Source organism: Umbelopsis ramanniana, assembly GCF_025399195.1.
Source record: "Umbelopsis ramanniana AG unplaced genomic scaffold K450scaffold_16, whole genome shotgun sequence".
Lineage (NCBI taxonomy): Eukaryota > Fungi > Mucoromycota > Umbelopsidomycetes > Umbelopsidales > Umbelopsidaceae > Umbelopsis > Umbelopsis ramanniana.
Window position 1 is genome coordinate 207,272 of NW_026252102.1, and position 22,323 is coordinate 229,594.

Below are 22,323 nucleotides of genomic sequence, written 5' to 3' on the forward strand. Positions count from 1 at the left end.
CTCAAGTGGAATAGTATATCAGAGCAACCCCTCACTCCTGTCTGGCAAACAGCTGCAATAGCGATTTTCAAAAATATTGTGGATGATGCTGTGGCTGAATGAATGATAGGCGAGCACGTTAAATTCTCAGTTGAAAGTTGCTTTATTATGCTTTACTTAGAGTTTTTAATCGCTTTGAGTCACAAAGAATGGTCTGTTAACACAAAACACAGAGGAACTCTAAACTAAGGCAACAACGTTATTGAAGACTGTACAAAGAGGTAGGATGAAGATCGAGAGGACTTGGTAACTTGGTACCAGTTCTATTGGTTGCTTGGATAGTGGCTGACACGGTTTTGTTCATTGAAATTTTATGCATGGTGGAGTGGGTGATGTGAGAGCTGGTAGGTGACTTCTTGAATGTAGGATGAGAAAGGGTAGATTGTATAGGTATGGCAGGTTGTACCGGCGTAGGCGGCTGTTCTTCTACGAGCTCGTAAATAAGCATGTAGGGATTTGCTTTTAGAACGTCTTGTACTGGGCACGTATCGACGTTTTCGTCGGACACTCGATACCAGTCGTGTTGAGCCGATTCAATTTTGGTATTGGCTGCCAAGTTCGTCTGACATTTCTTACATCCACATCGTCCCATACGTCGTTTGTAAGCAATGAAGTGGCCAAAATTATGACTGCCGTAATGAACAACCGTGCTCATAAGTCTGTATTGATATTTCTTCTGCCCTTCCGAGTCCTGGGCTCCGCTGATAGGTGCGTCTGGGTCCACTCCCAAGTCGGAATTAGTGCAGTATGGCGAGAGATCAAGCGTCTCTGGAAAAGCGACTTGGCAAGTGTTTTTGTACACGGCACCAGAAGTGTGAAAAGTCGAACGGGAAATGTGCAGGCAAAGGCATTGCGGTGGTTTTGCGAACATCACTTGCTTTGTCGATTTTGGGCTCACAACCCTTGATAAATGAATGCTGGGGTCAATCGGGTCTTCCACTCTATGAGACTGTAGCCGACTTTGAATTAGATCTAAGTTGTTAGTCAGCTTTTCGATTTCTGTTGTATCGGCTTCCGCAGAAATAGCAAAATCTATTTCGGTTTGTAACCGTTCAGCAGTGGCTTTCAATGAGCATGACCTGCAGCTCACGTCATCCAAAGTCTCCATAGCGATGAAGCTAGATAAGCAATCCTCTAGTGGCACGTTGTACTACAAAAAAGCACCGTAAATATCATTGTACTCAAGCCACCATCTATTGAAATTAAAAAGATCTGTATATGCACTTACAGAATTAGGCAAAGTAAGTTGTATATTATCGAATGAAAAGTGTCTGATAGCCTCCTAATAAGTGAAAATGCCAAAGTCAGAAACCATTCGTTTTAGGAAGAACCATTCAACCTGCATGAAACACTTACTGTATATCCACATTGACTACAGGATAAACGGCTGGCTAAAAGCCCAGTAAAGGGGTTGCGAAAAGTCTTCTTCAAAGCGTTTGAAGGCTTGGCGGGTATAATATTGGCTGACGATTTGGCCAAAAGCAGGTCTCTAAGGCCGGCATTAGAGGACTGCAACTTTAATGTATCTTGCTGCTCTGACTCAAGTGAGCTTGAAATGATCTGAAATAGTTCTTGAGCGTCTTGTTGTTCGTGGTTGATAACGTGATGATGGCGCGAAATAGCGGTAACAAGTTGATCGGGTAGGATGGCCGATTTTTGTGATATTGGTTTGGAAAGTAGTAATAGCGTTTGTCGCAAGGCGTTTGCAACCGGAACCTCAGATGAGCTTCTGTCCTTTGTCAAATAGTACAGAAATGGCTGCAAGTGCTCCAAGGAAGATAATGCCTTCACAAAATGGAATCACGGGAAGCAGGCAACGTAAGCATATGATGACACGGCGAATTTTCTTAAAAAAAAAAAAAATTGTCCCTCACCTGCAACACTGAATTCAGGAAGCATGAGTTGCCGGTATTGACGATGCCGTGAATGTATAGTGAGATAGACATATCTGTGTCGTTCAAGCAAGGCTCGGCTTGCACAACATCCAATTTTGCGGGAGGTTTCTCAGCAGATGATTTAGCGTAGCTCCAATTAAAACCGGTTAAAAAGTTGTTGCCTCCAATTAATCGAAGTGTCACTCGCTTGACTGTCACCACAGCTTGACCACCGGATCGTACGCATTGCCAAGTATACTTGAGGTCGCATCGAGTATATACAAATTGGAACACAGGGACAAGGGTGGATTCAACAAAGTCGTAGATGAGGTAGTAATATGAGGGGAAGAAGGTCAAGAAGACGGTAATGAAGCTAATGAGGCCGAATATGAGTTCAAAAATGAACAACATATCAATTAGCAGTGCTTGTAGGCGCTGCACTGTGATTGCCTGTAGCATTGCTGGCGAGGGGGAGGTTGAACAAAAAAAAAAGTTTTAGCTGTTCGGGGCCCTGAAGACAACCCAAATTTTGGATTTCGAAAACTTGCACGTGAAACCTTCCTTATCTGATGAGACCAGCCAAAACTCCTCAGAGTGCAAAACTGAAATCCCTCACTCCATCAAGCGTGATCTGAGGCAGTGGTTACTAGGGAAATGTAACCAAATCGTTGGAAACGTGATGAAATCACAGTATAGCTCGTGCATTTCACGAGCCCTGGGAGATGTCACGCGGCGATAGCTTAATTTTAACTCTGAATAGCTGGATGCATGAGCCAACCCTTTCAGATAACCATAAAATGATAACATTCGGTTGAAAAATACATGCAATACGGTCGTGCTTCCTTTGCCTTCAAAGGTATTAATCAATCACACGAACTTGCTGGGAACAAAGAACAAAATGAATTGTTGAGCAATGAAAAATGAACAATCATGGGTTAAGCAACCAGATTCTATTCTACGTATCTTACATCCCTCTTTTTGACACTTCTCCAGGTGTTGAGTACTTTGTCTTTGGGATGTTCCTGTAAGATTTTCGGCCGTTCGTGACGCAAACAAAAATTTCAGGTTTGCAAGCTGGTGCCCGCTTGCCAGTATGATTGGAGAAAAAAACAATCTCAGCTTGCTTTCTCGCATTTTTTCTTCATGGGCCTGAATGCGTATCAGCTGCCTTCACAGCCGACCATGAGGACTCACATATACCGACCAAACAAATGCTCATACATAGCTCCATCAGATAGTGAGTCGGAAACCGAGGATGAATGCCCCGAAGATCATGATGCTCATTCACGGTCAGTCTCAGACATGGGTCGTCTTAATCAATATAACGAAGGTACTGATATATCTCACAGTAACGACAAAAAGCGAGCAAATGATCCAGGAATGTTGCTTCACATGATCGCCGAAGACCGAGATCTTCTGTCTACAGAGACACAAGAAATGAAGCGGCAAACATGGGTACGTCTCCGAACCTTTTGTAAGTTTTTTCCGATGCCTCATTTTAACGTGTCAAATTAGTTGAGAGCGCAAAGGGAGCATCAGATCAGGATGGACAAGCATCATGCGCAAATTGAACAGAACACTCAGAAGATAATGAAGCAATATCAACAGAAAATAGAAAAGGATGCAGAGGACGTCCGTAAATTTTTGGAAAAGCTGGAATTAGACAGGTAGAGTAGTAGACGAAATAATCCACTTACAACTTTTTCATCTTATTAATCTTACCATATTTACAGAAAAAAGGAAGCAGATCGCATCGATCGAGATTATGAGATGCGTAATACGAAAATGCGCCAGGTATGGGTCCATGTATAGGTTGAACAATAACTCGCAGCTGAAGGCATTGATACAAATTTCCGTTTTCAAAAAGACGATCGATAAAATCGTCAAAGAAGAAAGGGAACGACAAGAAAAGATAAGGTTAGACGAAGAAAAGAAGAAGGCAAAGGAACAGGAGGATCGCAAACAACAAGAGGAGCAGAAGCAAGCAGCTGCAACAAAAGCACAAGCCGAGAAGGAGCAGAAAGAACAGAAGGAGCAGCAGCAAAAAGAACTCTTGTTGAAAAAGCAACAAGCGTCACTTAATGTGAGCTATGAACAATGATTTTTCACTGACTTCATGCTATCTCTCTAATATAATGATATTGCAGCAAAAATCCTCCACGCTCTCTATCAAAGGCTTGGAAGAAGCCGGCAAATATTTTGACTTGTTGAAGGTATGGAGCAAAAATGTCAATAGGCGCATCTTTAGCCATGTTTAACACTTGTCGATCATCTAGAAATTCAAAGAACAGATTAAACCAGCTATTGCCCAGCATGCCGAGTGGAAACAAGGTGCAATGAAATCGCGCATGAAATTGAAACGTATGATTGGTCAACTTGTCAACAAGCGCGAGACCATTATGCGAATTGTAAGCTACAATACAACATACCTCAGTCCAGAAAAGTATGTTGGCATTAACTCATCTATCATTAGACAAATGACGCGCATACCATTTTCTCTGACTGCCAACGAACTTCCGACATATTATATGAATGGATCATGAATTTCACGGCCAAGGCATTAGTGGTAAGGGCTCATCGTTCTCGTGGATGTTTGATTTTCCGAAGCAGTGTTTGATCATGTACATGTCACTAGGAACAAGCTGAAACAGAAGTTACTGTCAAGCCATCCACAGCCTATCCGCTGGCACACGTTACCGTTATGTTGGCTACAAAGCACGCTGGTTTCATGGACATTGTGATTGCTCGTCTCATCAAGCATTGCCCATACCTTATTCCTCGTTATTTTGATGATGACCCGGTAAGTTTCATGATTATTAATATTTTTCGTGATTAGATGAGTCGCAAAACACTAACGCCTCGATCATCTTTATATCAGAAACGTTCCCCAGACGAAACCCGAAAGTTGATGGGTTACAAATATAGTGACAAGGAAGCCAAACAATGGGAAGACGCAGTACAATACAAAGAGCATATGAGTGGTCTTATTTCCTTATGGGCCGCTATTGTCCAAACTGCTCCAGAGCCCGGAATGGGCGAAAACCCTTATCCCATACAGCATGGCTGGACGTGGCTCGCACGTATTTGTAACATTCCTCCGAGAGCTATCACGCCTGCTCTTATAAACTCATTCTTAGAAATTGCTGGCGAACGGATGCTGGCAACCTATCCTCGGCAACTTCCAAAAGTACTACAGCTTATAATGCAACAATACCTACCACTTTTGGCTGGCGATAAAGATGCCGTAGCTGCTGCTACTCGACTATCAAGTTACTTGGAGACATACGCTACATCGGGAAAACTTGGAGCAATAGAAGGCTCCAGATACTAGCTTGTCTCCCTACATCACATATCAACATTTGTTTATAGTCCTCGCTCATATCATTTGCCTTTTGGATTAAATCACCATCCACCCACATCCACATTAATACATTTACCATTAGTTTGGAGCATTAACAAAGAATCCATTGGTACAATTTACATTTAGATATACTGTTATACACTTGATATCTGTTTGATTTATCCTGCTCTCAAAGTCGATGTCGAACGACCGTAGAAGTCATTGTAATCGAGGCGAGTGGAGAGTGATCTCAAGTCGTCATCCTGATAAGATGAGAGCGTGGCTAGGAGATCCAATGTCTCTCGCTGGTTTTAGACAGTATGGAAGAGGCTGTTAGTGTGGAGCAAATACTGAATGAAAAGAAAAAAGCGCTTGTTTCGCTCACCTGAAAGCTCTCTGCTCCTGCCGTCAATCGCATGCGAATTTTGAGCAGCTTAGAAGTGTCAATTCCACTGTGTCGATTAGCATCTCTCCTCGTAAACTCATAATCCGCTAATGCGATCAATTGATCCTATTGAAACAAATGTAAACACCTCCAAATCATACCCAAAAAAGCAATCCGTATATGTGTCGCTAAAACACTTACCAAGGAGGTCCTGTACTGAAGGGCAGTATCAAGTATTTTAAATAGCCTTAAGAGCATATTCTGAAGGAACATCCATAAAACAGCGTTAGAATACCATTTCCCAAACCCGGGTCAGTACTATGTCGCGGCCATGTCGCATGATAAATATACCTGATTTGTTGAGCCATTTAGAAACCCTTTCGTCGTGATATCAGTCAAATATCGTGAGTGGGCATCAATCAGAGAGTCTAGATCTATGCATTTGTTCTCAATAAAATGCGATAGCTCTTCCCAAGAGCATTCCAGAACCTAAAAAAATGAGCGCCGTTTAGCATCGAGCCACTGTCTTGCTGTAGTTTGTAAGACAAGAAATACTGTACCTCAAACAGATAATAATATTGGAGTTGAGAAGTGAAATGGATCATGGATGTGATCACTATTTGTGCTGAGCGTATGTCTCTTGCAAGCTCAGGGATACTATTGTATTGACGGCCAGATGTCACCAACCCTCTCCAAGCTGCCGAAAGCGAATGTTCTACACGTTTGAGCCGCCATAAGAAATTAAACATCTTGAGATATTGTTGCATTGCCTGTGGCGTAAAGATGGTATTGATAGGCGAATCAACATGATAATCCAACGTGAAAACATCCCATCCCAAATCTTGTGGTGATATCTACGGATGTCCAATACTCTTTAGCACGTGTAGTAAGCATATTGTTCCAAAAGAATGCTTTAACTTACCTCTAGCAAGCGTACATCCAATCGAGCCAAAATGGATGGGTCATCGTACTGCGCATTGGATGCTCTGATCGCTGCCTCGAGGACACCCGTTAAATTATGGCGAAATAATGTATTTGCAGGCTTACTCAGGCCAGATCTATCAATGATGCACCATTAGACGACTTTTCATGTTGTATGCGCTTGCGATGATAAACTTACCCGAGAGTATCCAAGAGATATTGAATAAAATCGCCTTGAGAGAGAAGAAGGTATCGCTTGAACGCTTTCAAATGCTCCATCAATTTGAATTTGTCTTTAAGGATGTTTAATAGTTGTCGACTAGTATCCAGATACGCTTTGTCGATAGAGTTCTCAACAGCGGATATGTTACCATACCTCAAGGTTTGAACTATCCAATTGCTTTAGTAAAAATGTAGGTAGTAGTATCATACTGACTATTTCAAAATATATATTTACCATGGCCTTGTGATCTTTCCTGTATGACTGCACTTTCATGACAGTTGTATCGAATGAAATTTAATGACTTTCCAATTGAAAATATCTATGATGAAGAAATAGCACATGTGAGTCAAAGTGTTGAGCAATGCACTTAGTACTGTAGATCCATTTTCACCTTTTGAGCCAACGTATTTGAAATGAACGATGGAAGCATGCCTTCTCTAAACGTGTATTTCTTTTGCCACAATTCTTCTTCAGAGACCGAGTCATCGCAGCCGACGAAAAACTCCTCATAAGGATCTTCCAGCTCGCCTTCATAGATCCACATTCGCAGCATTTCCCAAAATGGAGCTGACACTTCTTCGAGAAGCTGACTTATGAATGTTTGAATGAACGGATCTCCATGTTTTGTGTAGTTGTGAATCACAGAAACGAATGCACCTCCCTTTTGATCTGTTGCTGAGTTAGTCACAAACGTATGGCTCCCGACATACAAGACAAAAGCATGCTAAAGCTTTTCATTACCTTGACAAGCATCAATCAGCACACTCATCAGTCTAAGACGTTGAAGGCTGTCCCGCATCCATACTACAAGTCGCTTCAGAGTTAAGCTGTTGGTTGATAATGATGTATCCAAATCATCTGACAAAAAAGTGAGATCTTTTCCTTCATTTTTACTGATTTGCGCTTCCAGAACTGCAATTAGCTTGTAGTAATCGTTCATCTCTCGCTGTAAGCTAGAACAGAACGACTGTAACACGGCCACATTAATATTTTCTCTACAAAGTTCTTTAGCAGTATCAAAGCTGCCGCTCTTACCTGGCCAACAAGCCCTATGGAGGCGTTGTCGATGTTAGTCGCAATAAAGGCTTGAATACGCTTGTAAAGCCAGCCGAGTTCTGTCAGCTTGTGAATGAGTTCTCGAGCAGAACGAGAGATCCCAACCTTTACAGATATTTCCTTTAGTCAAACATACAGCTATGGCCAAATTTCCTTGGTCAAAAAAGTATCTCCTACCATATCATCTATAACATATGCGTCGGACTCAGCATCAAATTTAATGTATGTGCCATCGATACCCTGGAATATGAACATAATGTCTCGAAGTATGGCCGCCTCCGGTACTTGTTTGGATGAGAATTCAGCTTCGTGTGTTCGCAAACCCACTTGAAGTTGCTGTGCAGGTGGAAGATTATGGTCCATTGATGCGTCTGATTCGTCGCTCACTTTCCGCCGAATACTCCTTGAGGTATCTGACCCATCATGTGTCCGTGCCAATGTTTGGTGATGAGGAGATGTGAAAGTCGGTAAACCTTGAGAAGCAAATGAATCGATCTGAGGTATTGATGTATTAGCATAAATGCAATTAGCTGCAGGATTGGAGCTTCTGTACATACATCGCTTTGAGCGGCGGACGGCATTCGACTTCTAGAGCGATAGCTAATATCAGCAGCACTATTATCTTCGCTAAGCTCATTGAGAAGGTATAGTATCGCCCATTTGTTTTTCACGGCATTCTAAAGGCAATAGGATGAGCCACGCTGCAAGTTGGGATTTTACGGTTGTGGTTCAACTTACCTGATCCATCAGCTTGTTGAGTAGCGTTTCAAACCTGAGCTGTTTGCTGCTCGACCCACTCTGGAGAGACACTAGTCAATGAAAGAAGATTTTAGCATCCATGACACTGACTACAGTTCATATGTACATTTCAATGCGACTCACGCTTTCTACTGATGGTGCCAGCCAGATGCATTTCATCTTGTGCGGTCGATGGTCGCGGAATGCTGCGGCATATAAGCCAGTTAACTAAAACTCACATAACTTTGTTGACGACAAACACACCGTTACAAACCTTCGTAATATGGATTTGCATCGTTCGTATACTCTCTCTTTATTCTGGGTATCAGCCGCGGATTGTCTGCCGTCTTTCTTATCCAAGAATTGCTGTACCAACTGGAAGAGTCCCTTTTGTACAGACAAATTGTTTGATTCCAAAGCTTGACTTGATTTTGTTGGGGGATGGAGGCGATCTTTGCCAAACTTCGATAGCGAGTCTCCGCGAGCAGACTGATCAAAAGTCGATTGCTGACTTAATATGGAGGAAGGCGAATCGACAAATGAGTTGTTAGCAGCTGAATGGCTGGTTGTTGAAGAACGAAAGAACGTCCTTATAGCCTCTGGACGATTCATGGTGAAGTGGTCTGCTTCAATAGACGCGAACTTTGACGCGCAAAATAAAAAGTCGACACGTCCAAGAAAAATTCAGGTCGAACAGGCATTGGCGAAAAGTCAGCCAGTCAGTCGCTTTAGTCACGTGTGAGAATTGCAAAGGAAGTATAGGCCATCCTCCGCTTCTTTGTAGAACAGGTTCCTTCGTCTCGGGAATGCCTTCTGTACGGCTACCCTTGTATTATCGCCTGCTGTTTCCTGATCTCGTAGAAGCAAGGAATCGTTCGGGTTTAATTGATGCTCCTCCTAGAATAACTCAATCAGCCAAAATCGACCAGGAACTGTACACATATCTAGCACTCATTGTACGAGATTTCATTCAACCATGGTACCTTGCTATCACTCTGGATAATGGACTTCCTTCTGAAGTAACAAGGATTGTAACGCATTGCTGTCGCGAGATAGAACTACGTTGTCAAAAGGTAAAGGATCGAACGAATTTATTTGATAGTATTTGAGATGGTCATTTATCGATTTTACTCGCAGATCGATGTAGTCGAACTTATTTTGAAGTCGTTTCCAACACTATTGACGCAGCATTATTTGGATTATCACCAAGCTGTTGATAAGCTACACTTAAATCACGGTGGAGGCTCCGCGACTGAGCTTGAAAGCCTATTTCATGGATTACAACCGCACTTTGCAATCGAACATGAGAAAGAGTACGTGAAGCAGCTTTCTGACCACTTGCTCAAATCCCTATTACCAAAAGACGAATATGATAGCGACTGTGTTCGTTACCTTGTAAGAGATATTCTTAACATGGTTTTGACGATTATTATTGCGCGCTTGAGTGATCCATGGACAATCAACACAATTGTTTCCAAGGTACGTCTAGCTGAAGACCAAGTATTCCATGCGAAAAAGATGTAATTTTTCTAAGCATTACCTTCTTAGCTTCTTTCTCATTACGATGAGAGATTACTGAAACTGCAAGCTCCAGGCGAAATATGGGCCCCAATACAAAGCGATCAGCCTAAAGAAGACACTGAAAGTAAACCTATTTCGACAACTGGTGGATCCACTAGCATAGATCCCACTGGTATAGTAACATCTCTTCAAGAGACACAGAAAACCACCCTTTCCCCTCAGTTACGACACCGACACATCCACTCAAGACAGAATTCTGATGTACAAAAGCAAGAACTGACGGCCTCGCCAAGCCCCAGGCGATTTACACCTCTTAGCACGTTAGAGGAACAAGGCGATGAGCTAGCACAAGCAACTTTACCTCAACCCGAAAAACCTCCAAGAAGATACTCCATGCGCTTCATATCCCTACAAGTTATACTCGCGCCACTTCAAAATATGTGGTTCTACATCATATCTTTGCTAACCCTATCGCAAGAAAGGTACCAACATGTTGTGCGACAGCGAAAGAAGAGTCGCCATGTAAGGCTAGAAGACCCAGTTCTTCGATTCACTGAAGTAGCGTTTTGTGTGGAAGACAGACCTGTCGTTCTGTGGGCTTGGCGAATGGTTGGGATGTTTATCTGGCCGATAGCTCGCATACTTGGAGGCGGCGTCTTCACTGACAAGTAAGACAAACAAAATCAAATTATTAATATAAATATGGAATGCTGACAAGAAGCTGATGACTATTTATCAATTCAGGTTTTTGGAGCAATCTGTATATCATCTTTTGTCAGAACAGCGACTGGTATACTATATGCAGATTGGGAGAGAGACATTATGGCCAGGCGGTAAATTCGTAACAGCTGGAACATTGCCAACGGAAGAGGAACAGAATGCCTTGCGCATACAAGCGGAAAGAAAGCTCGTTTTGGCCATCCCAGGTAATGGTTCGTTTTGACTCGCCCCCCGAAAACAACGTGTAAAGCTAATGAAAATGAGTCCACCTTGTTTTGTTGCTAGATATCGTCGAGCGTGTGCTTTTCGAAACATCCGACATTAATGTCCATCAACAATGTATGAGCCAAGCGCTGGCTCCTCTTCAGAACCCTTACATTAATAAGCATCTTGTATTCTACATGGTAGACCTAATTGTTTCCACTGTCTTCCCCGAATTAGCCTATAATCCCGTTAAAGCTACATGATAATACCCTCGATCGTATTTAGATACCACACTGCACATGTAAATTTTTAATTTCACTCATGTTGGAAACACCGATCCTTTAATCACCTATGTATGTACACCAACTATTCCTATTTTCATAAAGTATTGTTATCTGGATTTACTGTTCTTCAGCCTTGATTTCAGCAATCTCATGGAGGTAGGTGCCAAGCAACTTGATGCCTTGGATATAGTTGGAACGATCAAGCTTTTCGTTGATGGAATGGGCACCCTAATAAAGTAGAAAAAATGTCAATCAAGGAACGGAATAAAGGCACAGCTAAGAACAGAACATACATCGTCACCACGGCCCATAGGCAAAAGAAGAACATTCTTGTTAAGAGCATCCTGGAAGGACAAGGTGACAGGAATAGAGCCACCTTCACGTGTCATATCAGGCTTGACATTGAAAACCTTCTCAACAGCCTTAGCAGCAGCAACGTAGTTCCAGTGGTTAGGAGTAGCGAACCAGGGCTTTCCAGCGTGGCTGCACTCGATGTTGAGGACATTCTTGCTGTTGAGCTTTGCGAATTCGGATTCAATGTGCTTCTTAACAAGTTCGGTAATCTTCTCAGGTTCCATATCAGGAACGGAACGGATAGAGAACTTTCCGATAACCTTAGCTGGGACTACAGTCTTGTCACCTGCATTGTAGAAGGCACCTTCAACACCGTGAATAGAAAGGGAAGGGTATCTCCAGCGGTGTTGCAAGATATCACGTTCGCTATCGAAAATGTTGACCTTGCTACCAACAGCACTATGGAGCTCGTCCATCTGGAAAGCCAAGTTATCGTATGTACGTTCTTCCTCCTCTATCGAAACGACAAGATATTTGTAAGTCCCTAATCAGCCAATTGCCTATAACACATCCATTGAACAAAAGGCAACTTACCAGTGAGAGGGGCAACCTGGTCATAGATACCAGGGATGAGGATCTTACCGTTAGGAGCGACCAAGTTGCTCATAACAGCAAAAAGATCAGTCATAGGTTCGTGGACAGTGCCTCCAAAGACACCAGAGTGCAAATCTCTGCCAGGTCCCTTGATGCTAAGATGGAAGTAAGATACTCCGCGAAGACCATAAGTCAAGCAGGGCTTGGTGGTACCGAGCCAGTAGTTATCAGAAATGCAGACAACATCAACATCGGCAAAGTATTTCTTGGCCTCGAGAAGGATAAGGTCATCAAGACCCTCAGAGCCAGACTCCTCCATACCTTCAAAGCACATCTTCAAGTTGACGGGAAGTTCGAGACCCAAGCTCTTGTGGGCTTCGATAACATTGATCCATCCAAGAATAGGACCCTTATCGTCTGTGCTGCCACGACCGAGAAGACGACCCTCCTCATCCTCAACGAGGGTGAAAGGATCGGTGTTCCAACCGTCTTCCTTAAGAGCCTGATAACACACAAAATGATCCATTTAGGTTTTCCCAGTGTATATGATGCCCACTTTAAAAATTAACTTACAGGTTGAACGTCATAATGTCCATAGACAAGGACAGTCTTCTTTGCAGGATCGTTGCCATAGGTAGCGAGGACAACAGGAGGAAGCTTCAAGGTAGTTCCGTCATGCATCTTTTGCATACCAACGTCGCGTGTCTCAACGCTAGCACCAAGAGTCTCAAGCTCAGAGACAAGGAATTCGCTCATGCGAACAACGTCTGGGCGACGAGCAGCCTCGCTACTCACACTGCAATCAGGTGTGTAAGCTGTGAGCGATAAGACGTAACGTGAGATGAGGCCACGTGATGGGGTGGCACTTACCTGGGGATCTCGACGGCCTTACGAAGACGATCAATGAAGTCAGATTGGTGAGCTTCGACGTAATCAAAGAACTTGGCTACAGACATGTTGCAGGAAATGAAAAGAAGAATGAAGTAGTGGGTTTATTTTTTTGAACAATTTTTTTTACACTGTAGCGGGACCTGTGCGTGCGAAATTTGACGCTGCATACGCTTGATTGGCCCGGTTATTGTTTACCCGTTGACCCAAAACCTCCAGCACCTCGGAGAGTGTCTTCCAAGCTCTAATGGACGCTCGCTCGTTAACTCTTGTCTGTTTGCTTTCATTTCATTACCATCTGTTTTTCTTACCTCAACCTCAACCACGGGAGGAGTGAAGATTTGCTCCAATATCAACTGTGCAATACGTTCACCTTCTTTCACTACCCATCATGAAAAGATTCGGCGTTAGTTCCGCTTCCATGGCATAGCATATCTTGCTACGTTGTCATTACCTTCATAATCCGTCTTGGAAAAGTTAAACATGACGACACCAACGGGGCCACGGTAATCCTCATCGATCACACCAGCTCCAGTATCAAGATGATGTTTAACAGCCAAGCCAGAACGTGGTGCGACGCGTCCATAACAACCTGAAGGTACAGCGATAGAGATATCTGTTGGGACAACAGCCTTTCCTTGAGCAGGAATAACTGTATCGGCAGAGCTGAATGGGAGTCATTAGTACTGTGTTGCATGGTAATGCCATTGGTTCCAGTATGGTGAGCTAAACTTACCAGTAGAGATCATAACCAGCTGCATGGCTGCTACCACGGGTTGGGATTCTTGCGCGATCGCTAAGGCGCTTAACTAGGAGAGATTGTATGGGGGCCATAGTTGTGAAGGCTTTGTTCATAAATTGTTTGAGATCAAGGTAAAAAAGGCTGATTCGGTTTCAGTCGCGTTGTCCACCACGCGTTCGCTGGTCGCCAAAAAAATTCCAACTTCTGCGGCCCCAATGTGACTGACTTTGCTGCTCTTGGCAGCCAATCTCTAAACACCTACCATTTTTAATAATTTAAAAGGTTAATATGACCCTTCATCCGCCACTGGGCATACATATGATGCATGTGGCACATACAAGGCATATGAACAAAACTTTCAACATGCAGAGTTACTGCTATCATGAGCACTTTACCTACTGCGGCCTTACCACTACCATTTGATAGCAGTAGATTGCGTGTCGCCCAAAAATAAAAACACCATTACGAATTGACAAGCAAATTTATCTGCAAGACGATGAATAAGGAAACGCCGTTGTAGTCAGCACGTCGTGCAAAACTAACAAGGGACAACGCTTTCAAAGGAGGCTCTCTATGTTCTTCGTACATATTAAGGCAATTCTAAATAAACCAAAAGGCTTTTTTTAGTTACAAACACATTGTTAAGACGTTGATGTTTCATAAAAAGTACAGTTGAACACGCTTTGTTATTATCTGGTTCGGTTAAGGTTCGCGGCTGGGCACTTCCATCTAGGAACGTGCGGGGGGAGAGAAGAAGGATCATCAGGAAACATAACCAGCCAGGGGCAGCGCACCATTTGACAGTGTGAATTACTATTTATAAGAAACGGCGCTGAAAAGCACCCAGAAAAATAAATAGGCTCAAACCTCTCTTCGTTTCGTCTTGTTCGATGCCATCACCTATGAGTACTTCCTCGATTCATGAAAAGACATTGAGTCTGGAGCTAAGATCCAGTTCACATAATCACATTCCGCAAGTGAGTAAGCACCCCATCAATGGGAACCCATCAAATTGAAAGACCCTTTGATATCATTAAATGATACCAAAAAACAAGCAAAGAAAAAAAAATATATATCATCTCTTTCTACTCATACACAGCCATTGAATTGTAACTCATTGTCTTTGCAGGCTGATATTACTGACATGCCAGTGAATAAGCCGGAAGATTACAATGCAACATTATACACTACACCAGTAACTAATCCACCAAGGGCATCCACCGAACTCACACGGGATAACAGTCGAAGAAGTCATCATGGCAGTATATTGCGAGCACGGTCACTTACCCGACCCGACCGACAGCGACCAAGACCACCATTATTTCAACACGACATGCTTCCTCCACAACGTACAAAGATGGATATGGTACGAGCTCGCAATGAAATTCTCAATGCATCCGCCGTAGCGAAAGACAGCAACATTGTGTCTTCGCATGAGGCTAAGCACCTGCCGCCTGTTCCCCGAAATCCTGTTCAAACTGCCAACATGACATGGTGGTCAATCACTGCAAATATTGCCACGTGCTGCTTCCCCAGCTGGTTCCTCAGTTATTGTTTTAAAAAACATAACCCACTCGTCCGTCAAGCATGGCGTGAAAAGGTAATACCCCTAGAGAGGGCAATCTATTTCGTGTTCGCAGAAAAAAAGGAGTACTGGGTGTTTTCCAATCCGCATGCATCTAATATTTGATAATACTTTCCATCCATAAGGTTACACTCGTGTACATCATATTATTTTGTTGCTTGGCACTGGCGTATCTAACATTCGGACTGCAACAAACATTGTGCCCAGAGCAGCGACAGACCTATGCTTATTCCACTTCCTACAACGGCTCTTTGGTCAAAGCGTATCGTGAAAATATCACGGTTCATGGCATGTTATACCCATATGAGACAATGCATCATTATCTTGCCACAAAAGGTCTCAACCTCACGAAGGAGTTTCAGGGCGTCGACCTGAGTTCACTATTTGACGCAGACACATCTGGGGCATGCAAAATATATGATGCCAACCGCAGTGGTGCCACCTCCACCCTTGGCAACTGCATAGTCAATGGTCCTTATGGTGAGTTTTTTCTAGGAAAATTCTATTTTCAATTATCCACAGCCTTTCTCCCCTCGACCATCCCTTATTTCCCAATTTGTAAATGTGAACTGCTTTTGATGTCTGATTATGAATTTCACTCATTACCGAGGTACCTGAAAAACATTGTTACATACAGACAAAGTGTTAACTAACTGGTACTTTTTCTCTTTTCTTGTCTGTTCATTTTAGGAGGGACTCTAAAAACTAAGAATGGAAATTGTATTCCCATGAAGGATTTGCTTCTACAATACAAGTCAACTGCCACGTTGAGTTATGACTGGACGGATTTTCAGCCTGAGGGTATCGGCAAATTGCACGGGACCCCTCTTGTCCTGCTTGGAGAAAATGGTAAAATAAATATCTTTTCGGTGGCTCTATAAAAGAAATTTTATGCTTTACTGATACATTTTATCCTGATTATATCGAGTATAGTGCTCAATATGTCTCAGTATATCAATACAGGGATTGAGTTTTACGGAGTCAATACGCACATTGCTCTTTTACAGTCTCTCGGGAATGACGGCTCATTAGCACTTTCCAACTGGGACGACGCCAAACAAGCGCAGAACTGTCTCTTGGCCCGGTACCGAGTCGGAGTTATCCAAACCGAAACGGGCGGCTGTATAGCGTCAAACCTGGTCATGGATATCATGCTTGGTATTATCATCTCATTGATTGCTGTACGTTACTCCATGGCCATTGTCTTCCGATGGTTCATTGCTGGAAGACTAGTCAGACCAGGTGGTCGATCAGGTCTAGTATCATGGCAATCTCGTCGAAACGGAAGTAACGATTCCTTCAATTGGCAAGCATACCAAGCTTCACCTTACAGAAACAGCATATCCCAGCCAGCCCCACCACCCATGGAACCCAAATTAGTACCCCCACCCAAGGACTTGTATACCGTTATGCTAGTCACATGCTACTCGGAAGGTATTCTTTCCCTCAAGACAACCATGGACAGTTTGGCAGAAACTCATTATTCCAAACAACACAAATTATTCGTTGTTGTCGCGGATGGCATGATCACCGGTTCGGGTGAAACCCAATCCACCCCGGACATGGTACTCTCCATGCTTGACTTACACCCTTTGTCATTGGACCCAAAGCCTTGCTACTATCAAGCGATTGCCGATGGTGAAAAGCAACTTAATCGAGCCAAAGTGGTAAGTTTTTGGGTAGTGTGAAGCTCCGAACTACGACTTTTGGCTCAGTCTTATTTTCCCAGTATGCAGGTACATATAAACACAGAGCAAGCTCGACACCATGTCTCTTGATTGTCAAATGTGGAACGCCATCAGAAGAAGGCACTAGCAAACCAGGAAATCGAGGCAAGCGGGACTCTCAGGTACATGTAGCTTACATATGGATAACACCCAATGGGTTTTTTTTTCATCACATTAACACATATCACCCTAGTTGATATTGATGACATTCTTTCAACATGTTCTCTTCAATGATCGACTGACTGAACTACACTATGAAATGTTTTGGAAGATGACGACCCTGATGAACGGCATTACGCCTGACAAGTTTGAGGTTATTTTAATGGTAGGTGCCACATAGCCTTTCAATTTTGCACTGTGGCGAGGAGAAATGGACCATGCTAATGATGACTACCTTAGATTGATGCGGACACTAGAGTCATGTCAGATTCTCTCTCTTACATGGTTGAGGCTATGAAAAATGATCCTACCATCATGGGACTTTGTGGAGAGACTTGCATAGCTAATAAGGCACAGTCATGTAAGCTATTTACATACGTGGGGTATAACCATTATCACAACTGCTAATGTTGATTTACAGGGGTCACTGCTATACAAGTGTTCGAGTACCACATTTCACATCACTACGCAAAAGCGTTTGAATCGTTTTTTGGCGGTGTGACTTGTCTCCCTGGTTGCTTCAGCATGTACAGAATCAAAGCTCCTAAGAATGGCGCTTGGGTACCCATTCTTGCCAGCCCAGATATCATCCTGGAGTACAACTTGAATGTTGTGACAACACTTCATGCCAAGAACCTTTTGCTGTTAGGAGAGGATCGATTCCTTTCGACGCTAATGCTCCGAACATTTCCCAAGCGGCAGATGATTTTTGTTCCTCAAGCTCGATGCAAAACCGTTGTCCCCGATAATTTTGCTGTCCTTCTATCACAGCGTAGACGATGGATTAATTCTACCGTTCACAATTTGATGGAGCTAGTCATGGTTTCGGATCTTTGCGGAATTGCTTGTCTTTCCATGCAATTTTCTGTCTTGATTGACTTGATAGGCACTGTCGTGCTACCGGCCGCCATTGTCATGACAATATGGCTAATTGTGACCAGCGCAGAATCGGCCACGCCACAGTGGCAGCCCATCATTCTTCTTTTGTCTATTCTTGGTCTTCCAATTGTGCTTATTATTGTTACCATGAGAAAACTTGTTTACATAATGTGGATGCTAGGTAAGTCAACGACCCATGATCAATAGTAAAGGCAAACGCACTCTAATGTAACTTTTTATGTCATGCAGTCTACATCATGGCATTGCCCGTCTGGAATTTCATTCTACCAGTATATGCTTTTTGGCATTTTGATGACTTTTCCTGGGGAGCTACAAGAGTTGTGGAAGGCGAAGTAAAGGGATCCGGTCATGATGACGACGATAAAGGACTGTTTGACTCATCCCAACTCACAATCAAGCATTTGAACGAATGGGAAATAGAGAGAACAGGAAGATCGATTTACGGTAAACCACGAGTCATGAGAAGCTACTACAGTAATCGAAACTTGGTTGCCTATGACCGACAAGATCGTTATAGCCTGCATACACCTTCCCCCAACCCGCTTGCATCGCCTGCCCCACGACCAATGTCAGCCAACATCTTACACAACATGTATCAAACACCCAATCAGTACTCTCGAAATAATATATATCTTTCCACTCCTCCAACATCATCTTCCGAAATTCGGCACTCCTTCCTCAAAAGTCTCCAAGCTTCTTCTACCAATACGTACGTTGATGCATCATCACGCGGAGGCGTATCCACTATCTCCAAGGCTCAGTCGTCGGCCAACTCATCGACGGTCTCCAGATCAAGTGACAACGACTCAAGCACGATTGTCCCTTAAAATAATTATTATTTTGATATACACATTCGCAATAAACACGCACACTTGTAAGGTACAAATGAAAAGATTATACAGTAAAAGTGAAGTAGAACAAAAGAAAATGATCACATTATGCTTTCATTGTGCCCATTGATTAAATTTAAAATGCCGACCAATTCGTTACTTGCTCGGTTCGAGATAGTGATCTGGTTGGCTTCACCATGACAGACTCCATTGATACGATTACCGAAGTGGAAAGCATCGAACATGACTCCCAGGGAAAAGAGCCTTTTCGAAGGTTCCAACGACACACTGAGGGGCAACATCATAATGAGGATCGGCGGATAATGAGTGAACAAGATGCTCAAGTTCAAAAGCGCTTGACATCTTCCTCCGAACGTATACTGTCAGCCTGTGCTGGAGCGCTTATGACCTCGCTTCTCGGTAAGGATAAACACTATACTTCTAAAATTGTGTGAATTTTTCAAAATGTCCTGTTGACTAAACTAGTTATGTTCATTTATTAGTCACTCCATTGGATGTGGTCAAAACTAGACTTCAAAGTCAAGAGAAATGTGCCACAGGATCTATACATTTTCACCATAGATCAGCCGAGATAGGCAGTAAACAGTTAAATGGAACGCTGGTAAGATATTTCTTTATCAGCATACGATAGCAGTGATTACATCCTATTCCACACCCATAATCCCTGTGCTCTAACCAACTCATGGCATCTTCATCTAGGACGGTCTCTATAAGATTATGCGGTATGAAGGGGTTCCGTCATTATGGAGGGGGTTATCACCGGCTTTGGCTATGTCAATCCCAGCTACAATTATATATTTTGTCGGATACGATGCGGTAAGAGATACTACCCGTCAGCAGGTTGGAGAAGACTCTTTTCTCTATCAATACTCGCCACTCTGGGCAGGAGGCGTTGCACGTAGTAAGTCCTAACCTTCAACGAACTGTTGCCGTAAATTCACATGAGTTTTAATCGATTTTTGTTCCAACAATAGCGTTTGCTGCATTCTTTATATCCCCTATAGAGCTATTCCGAACCCGCATGCAATCAGTGGAAGGTGTGAAAGGCTTTCGGTCTGTCTTCAACGGTGTGCAGGCTATGGTCCAACAACATGGCCCTCGATCTTTATGGAGAGGCTTGGTTCCAACCATGTGGCGAGATGTACCATTTTCCGGTAGGTTTGACATGACATATTGATAGCACAACGATCCCACTGTGAATCTGATCACAGCGATATTGTATATAGCGTTGTACTGGATGAGTTATGAGAAGTCAAGATCTATATTGTCTGCGAATGCGGCTCTGCACCAAGGAGCTAGCCCAGAGGATGCATGGAGAGAATTTAAGCTATCGTTTGCATCTGGAGCGATATCTGGCATGGTATGTTGCTGTTCCCATGCACACTATCTAACATAGCAGCCCACTCATTTTGGTGTCTTTTTAGGTTGCAGCTATCTTGACCACACCATTCGACGTTGTCAAGACGCGCCTTCAAGTCAGTAGTCGAGAAGGTAACATCACATCACATTCTCAAGCTCATCCGTTTTTAAACCGAAAAAATGAAACTAAATGAACACTTTCATTTCTTCAGAGAGGCGCATGCTTTTCTCCATAAAGGAAATCTATCATCTTGAAGGCATACGGGGACTCTTCAGAGGTGGGGATGGATAGAGATATGGAATCAAGTTTGACTTTCAAGTTGCTAACCCTTCTGTTATCTAGGATGCATTCCTCGGTTAGCCAAAATTGCCCCCTCATGCGCTATCATGATCAGCAGCTATGAAGTTGGCAAAACATTCTTTGCACGCAAACGCGCGGAAGAATTGCAAAACACACTTACCATCCAACAGACATAATACCAAAAATGTATCATAATTATTCACGCTTGAGCGCAAGACTGGCGGGTTTTTGTTCGTGTGCACGCTACATATACAAATTTATCAGTTGACATTCCCCTTCAACATACATTGACGCCGTTTTGTTAATGTTATTGAAATAGAGCATTTAAAAAAAAGAGTAAAACGTATGGAAAAAGAAAGGCGGATGGTGGGGAGAGACGGGAAAAGGTTCACAAAACACAAAAGAAAACATTGATGAAAAAAAACACAAGCTGATACAAACGAGATGTGTAATTAAAAAAAAGTTGAGCTACTTGATATTCTTCTTGTTCAGTCAGGCAATTGAAAAAGAAAAGAAAAAAAAAGTTTTTTTTTGGTTTTTTTGAGAGGGCTTATGGACCTAGCATTTTGCTAAGATTGATTTATTCCTCGTCCTTGCCATCATGAGCAGCCTTTTCTTTTTCGTAGCGCTTCTTGTCAGTTTCGGCTTGGGCAATGTAAGGCTCCTTGTCCTTGTCAGTCATGGCCTTCCACTTGTCACCCAAGATCTTGCCGATTTGACCTAATAACAACAGAGTTAGCGAGTGAAAACAACCCTCTCAATTCAAACGCGCGCGTGCACATACCGAAACCGGCCTCAGGGTTCTCTTCTTGAACGGTCTTGCGGTGGGCTTGGGAGAAGAACATGTAGGCAGACAAACCACGCTTGGGAGCGCTGGGGTCCTTCTTGGCACGGCGCTTCTTACCGTCGTCAGCGCGCTTGCTAACCTTAGTATCCTTTTTTGATTCCTTTGGCATCTCTAAAAGGTACAACGGAATACTTTAGTACGGAAACGCCTTAAAACGCGCGTTTTCAGCCAAGCTGAGCGCGTTATAGAGTGATTATGATAAGGATAAGTCGATATATAACGAGTACATGCGACTAGTCGCGAGAATAAGCGTGCTATAGCATAGACTGGTAGGCCATAGCTTGAAGAAAAAAAAAAAGTGAGAGAAAAAAAAAACAGAAGGCCCCCAGCTGAGGGTGGGAATGGGGTGTTTGAAGAGGATGATAGGTTGAATGACGGTAATGGAGGTAGAGTGTAAAGTAAAGAGTTTTTGGGGAAGCAGAGAGAAGGTATGAAGGTGACTTCGGGATATGAAGCCTTACTGTCGGGGCCAAAGCGCTCTCCAGCTTAAATAACTTACCAGCGTTTTTCTTGCAAGTGTGAGTGTTAAAGCGTAAAGGGGAGAGTTCAGTGGGCGAAGCGAGCTCACAGCTAAAAAAATTTAATGTGCTGGCCTGCTGGGCTGGGCTGAGTGAACCGGGCCAGCGAAAAAAAAAAAAAAAAAAAGCATGACGCCCCTTGCTACGTTATACTTGCGATTACAGTACGCAATGTACAGCGCGCTGCTTATTATTAAATAATTATTGCCTGACTCCCTTTTCCTTACCCTTGCAACCAAAGCAGAGTTTACTC

General features: G+C 43.1%; 9 protein-coding genes across 9 annotated transcripts; 4 read left to right on the plus strand and 5 right to left on the minus strand.

The window, feature by feature from the left end:
- Positions 1 to 120: 120 nt before the first annotated feature.
- On the minus strand, positions 121 to 2,395 carry K450DRAFT_279305 (uncharacterized protein). Its single transcript, XM_051593326.1, has 4 exons — positions 1,914 to 2,395; positions 1,396 to 1,824; positions 1,268 to 1,321; positions 121 to 1,189 (listed from the first exon to the last, which is right to left on the minus strand). Exons 1-4 carry the CDS (start codon positions 2,370 to 2,372, stop codon positions 239 to 241), a joined length of 1,893 nt encoding a protein of 630 aa, XP_051446213.1. The 5' UTR covers positions 2,373 to 2,395; the 3' UTR covers positions 121 to 238.
- Positions 2,396 to 3,808: 1,413 nt separating this feature from the next.
- On the plus strand, positions 3,809 to 5,618 carry K450DRAFT_233646 (uncharacterized protein). Its single transcript, XM_051587789.1, has 5 exons — positions 3,809 to 4,126; positions 4,190 to 4,321; positions 4,387 to 4,479; positions 4,549 to 4,713; positions 4,792 to 5,618. Exons 1-5 carry the CDS (start codon positions 4,004 to 4,006, stop codon positions 5,242 to 5,244), a joined length of 966 nt encoding a protein of 321 aa, XP_051446214.1. The 5' UTR covers positions 3,809 to 4,003; the 3' UTR covers positions 5,245 to 5,618.
- On the minus strand, positions 5,339 to 9,263 carry K450DRAFT_233650 (uncharacterized protein). The gene is made up of 16 exons (XM_051587790.1): positions 8,851 to 9,263; positions 8,721 to 8,782; positions 8,577 to 8,647; positions 8,396 to 8,515; positions 8,016 to 8,333; positions 7,818 to 7,943; positions 7,524 to 7,749; positions 7,174 to 7,451; positions 7,017 to 7,101; positions 6,759 to 6,948; positions 6,561 to 6,696; positions 6,199 to 6,492; positions 5,990 to 6,127; positions 5,840 to 5,911; positions 5,639 to 5,764; positions 5,339 to 5,558 (listed from the first exon to the last, which is right to left on the minus strand). The coding sequence occupies exons 1-16, from the start codon at positions 9,186 to 9,188 to the stop codon at positions 5,433 to 5,435; spliced, it is 2,706 nt and encodes a 901-aa protein (XP_051446215.1). The 5' UTR covers positions 9,189 to 9,263; the 3' UTR covers positions 5,339 to 5,432.
- Positions 9,264 to 9,382: 119 nt separating this feature from the next.
- K450DRAFT_270399 (uncharacterized protein) lies at positions 9,383 to 11,284 on the plus strand (the record flags this gene model as incomplete). The annotated part of the gene is made up of 5 exons (XM_051592962.1): positions 9,383 to 9,649; positions 9,714 to 10,055; positions 10,125 to 10,765; positions 10,842 to 11,023; positions 11,103 to 11,284. 5 exons carry the CDS (start codon positions 9,383 to 9,385, stop codon positions 11,282 to 11,284), a joined length of 1,614 nt encoding a protein of 537 aa, XP_051446216.1.
- A 138-nt stretch (positions 11,285 to 11,422) lies between these two features.
- On the minus strand, positions 11,423 to 13,149 carry K450DRAFT_172736 (uncharacterized protein; the record flags this gene model as incomplete). The annotated part of the gene is made up of 5 exons (XM_051584161.1): positions 11,423 to 11,533; positions 11,599 to 12,113; positions 12,194 to 12,695; positions 12,767 to 12,989; positions 13,064 to 13,149. The coding sequence occupies 5 exons, from the start codon at positions 13,147 to 13,149 to the stop codon at positions 11,423 to 11,425; spliced, it is 1,437 nt and encodes a 478-aa protein (XP_051446217.1).
- An 83-nt stretch (positions 13,150 to 13,232) lies between these two features.
- On the minus strand, positions 13,233 to 14,016 carry K450DRAFT_233661 (uncharacterized protein). Its single transcript, XM_051587791.1, has 4 exons — positions 13,818 to 14,016; positions 13,536 to 13,747; positions 13,393 to 13,463; positions 13,233 to 13,325 (listed from the first exon to the last, which is right to left on the minus strand). Exons 1-4 carry the CDS (start codon positions 13,934 to 13,936, stop codon positions 13,269 to 13,271), a joined length of 459 nt encoding a protein of 152 aa, XP_051446218.1. The 5' UTR covers positions 13,937 to 14,016; the 3' UTR covers positions 13,233 to 13,268.
- A 685-nt stretch (positions 14,017 to 14,701) lies between these two features.
- Positions 14,702 to 19,208, plus strand: K450DRAFT_233665 (uncharacterized protein). Its single transcript, XM_051587792.1, has 10 exons — positions 14,702 to 14,800; positions 14,953 to 15,423; positions 15,534 to 15,888; positions 16,099 to 16,257; positions 16,342 to 17,075; positions 17,138 to 17,257; positions 17,329 to 17,460; positions 17,535 to 17,655; positions 17,716 to 18,354; positions 18,423 to 19,208. The coding sequence occupies exons 1-10, from the start codon at positions 14,714 to 14,716 to the stop codon at positions 19,019 to 19,021; spliced, it is 3,417 nt and encodes a 1,138-aa protein (XP_051446219.1). The 5' UTR covers positions 14,702 to 14,713; the 3' UTR covers positions 19,022 to 19,208.
- K450DRAFT_233667 (uncharacterized protein) lies at positions 19,209 to 21,196 on the plus strand. The gene is made up of 8 exons (XM_051587793.1): positions 19,209 to 19,444; positions 19,528 to 19,646; positions 19,745 to 19,946; positions 20,020 to 20,199; positions 20,272 to 20,405; positions 20,470 to 20,536; positions 20,617 to 20,682; positions 20,748 to 21,196. The coding sequence occupies exons 1-8, from the start codon at positions 19,222 to 19,224 to the stop codon at positions 20,879 to 20,881; spliced, it is 1,125 nt and encodes a 374-aa protein (XP_051446220.1). The 5' UTR covers positions 19,209 to 19,221; the 3' UTR covers positions 20,882 to 21,196.
- K450DRAFT_233677 (uncharacterized protein) lies at positions 21,051 to 21,727 on the minus strand. Its single transcript, XM_051587794.1, has 3 exons — positions 21,490 to 21,727; positions 21,204 to 21,425; positions 21,051 to 21,117 (listed from the first exon to the last, which is right to left on the minus strand). The coding sequence occupies exons 1-2, from the start codon at positions 21,659 to 21,661 to the stop codon at positions 21,286 to 21,288; spliced, it is 312 nt and encodes a 103-aa protein (XP_051446221.1). The 5' UTR covers positions 21,662 to 21,727; the 3' UTR covers positions 21,051 to 21,117; positions 21,204 to 21,285.
- Between the last annotated feature and the right edge of the window lie 596 nt (positions 21,728 to 22,323).

Coding starts and splice junctions, on each gene's coding strand:
- K450DRAFT_233667 (XM_051587793.1), top strand. CDS start 19,222: ATGACAGACTCCATTGATACGATTACCGAAGTGGAAAGCATCGAACAT. Junction 19,445..19,527: donor GCTTATGACCTCGCTTCTCG/GTAAGGATAAAC, acceptor TTCATTTATTAG/TCACTCCATTGGATGTGGTC. Junction 20,683..20,747: donor CATACGGGGACTCTTCAGAG/GTGGGGATGGAT, acceptor TCTGTTATCTAG/GATGCATTCCTCGGTTAGCC.
- K450DRAFT_233650 (XM_051587790.1), bottom strand. CDS start 9,188: ATGAATCGTCCAGAGGCTATAAGGACGTTCTTTCGTTCTTCAACAACC. Junction 7,452..7,523: donor GCTGATTGATGCTTGTCAAG/GTAATGAAAAGC, acceptor ACTCAGCAACAG/ATCAAAAGGGAGGTGCATTC. Junction 7,102..7,173: donor CAAATACGTTGGCTCAAAAG/GTGAAAATGGAT, acceptor TCTTCATCATAG/ATATTTTCAATTGGAAAGTC.
- K450DRAFT_233646 (XM_051587789.1), top strand. CDS start 4,004: ATGAACAATGATTTTTCACTGACTTCATGCTATCTCTCTAATATAATG. Junction 4,127..4,189: donor AATATTTTGACTTGTTGAAG/GTATGGAGCAAA, acceptor TCGATCATCTAG/AAATTCAAAGAACAGATTAA. Junction 4,714..4,791: donor GTTATTTTGATGATGACCCG/GTAAGTTTCATG, acceptor TCTTTATATCAG/AAACGTTCCCCAGACGAAAC.
- K450DRAFT_233677 (XM_051587794.1), bottom strand. CDS start 21,661: ATGCCAAAGGAATCAAAAAAGGATACTAAGGTTAGCAAGCGCGCTGAC. Junction 21,426..21,489: donor GAACCCTGAGGCCGGTTTCG/GTATGTGCACGC, acceptor TGTTGTTATTAG/GTCAAATCGGCAAGATCTTG.
- K450DRAFT_233665 (XM_051587792.1), top strand. CDS start 14,714: ATGCCATCACCTATGAGTACTTCCTCGATTCATGAAAAGACATTGAGT. Junction 16,258..16,341: donor TGTCCTGCTTGGAGAAAATG/GTAAAATAAATA, acceptor TATCGAGTATAG/TGCTCAATATGTCTCAGTAT. Junction 18,355..18,422: donor TTACATAATGTGGATGCTAG/GTAAGTCAACGA, acceptor TATGTCATGCAG/TCTACATCATGGCATTGCCC.
- K450DRAFT_233661 (XM_051587791.1), bottom strand. CDS start 13,936: ATGAACAAAGCCTTCACAACTATGGCCCCCATACAATCTCTCCTAGTT. Junction 13,748..13,817: donor GCTGGTTATGATCTCTACTG/GTAAGTTTAGCT, acceptor ACTCCCATTCAG/CTCTGCCGATACAGTTATTC. Junction 13,464..13,535: donor TTCCAAGACGGATTATGAAG/GTAATGACAACG, acceptor CATGATGGGTAG/TGAAAGAAGGTGAACGTATT.
- K450DRAFT_279305 (XM_051593326.1), bottom strand. CDS start 2,372: ATGCTACAGGCAATCACAGTGCAGCGCCTACAAGCACTGCTAATTGAT. Junction 1,825..1,913: donor TCCTGAATTCAGTGTTGCAG/GTGAGGGACAAT, acceptor CATTTTGTGAAG/GCATTATCTTCCTTGGAGCA. Junction 1,322..1,395: donor GTAGTCAATGTGGATATACA/GTAAGTGTTTCA, acceptor TTCACTTATTAG/GAGGCTATCAGACACTTTTC.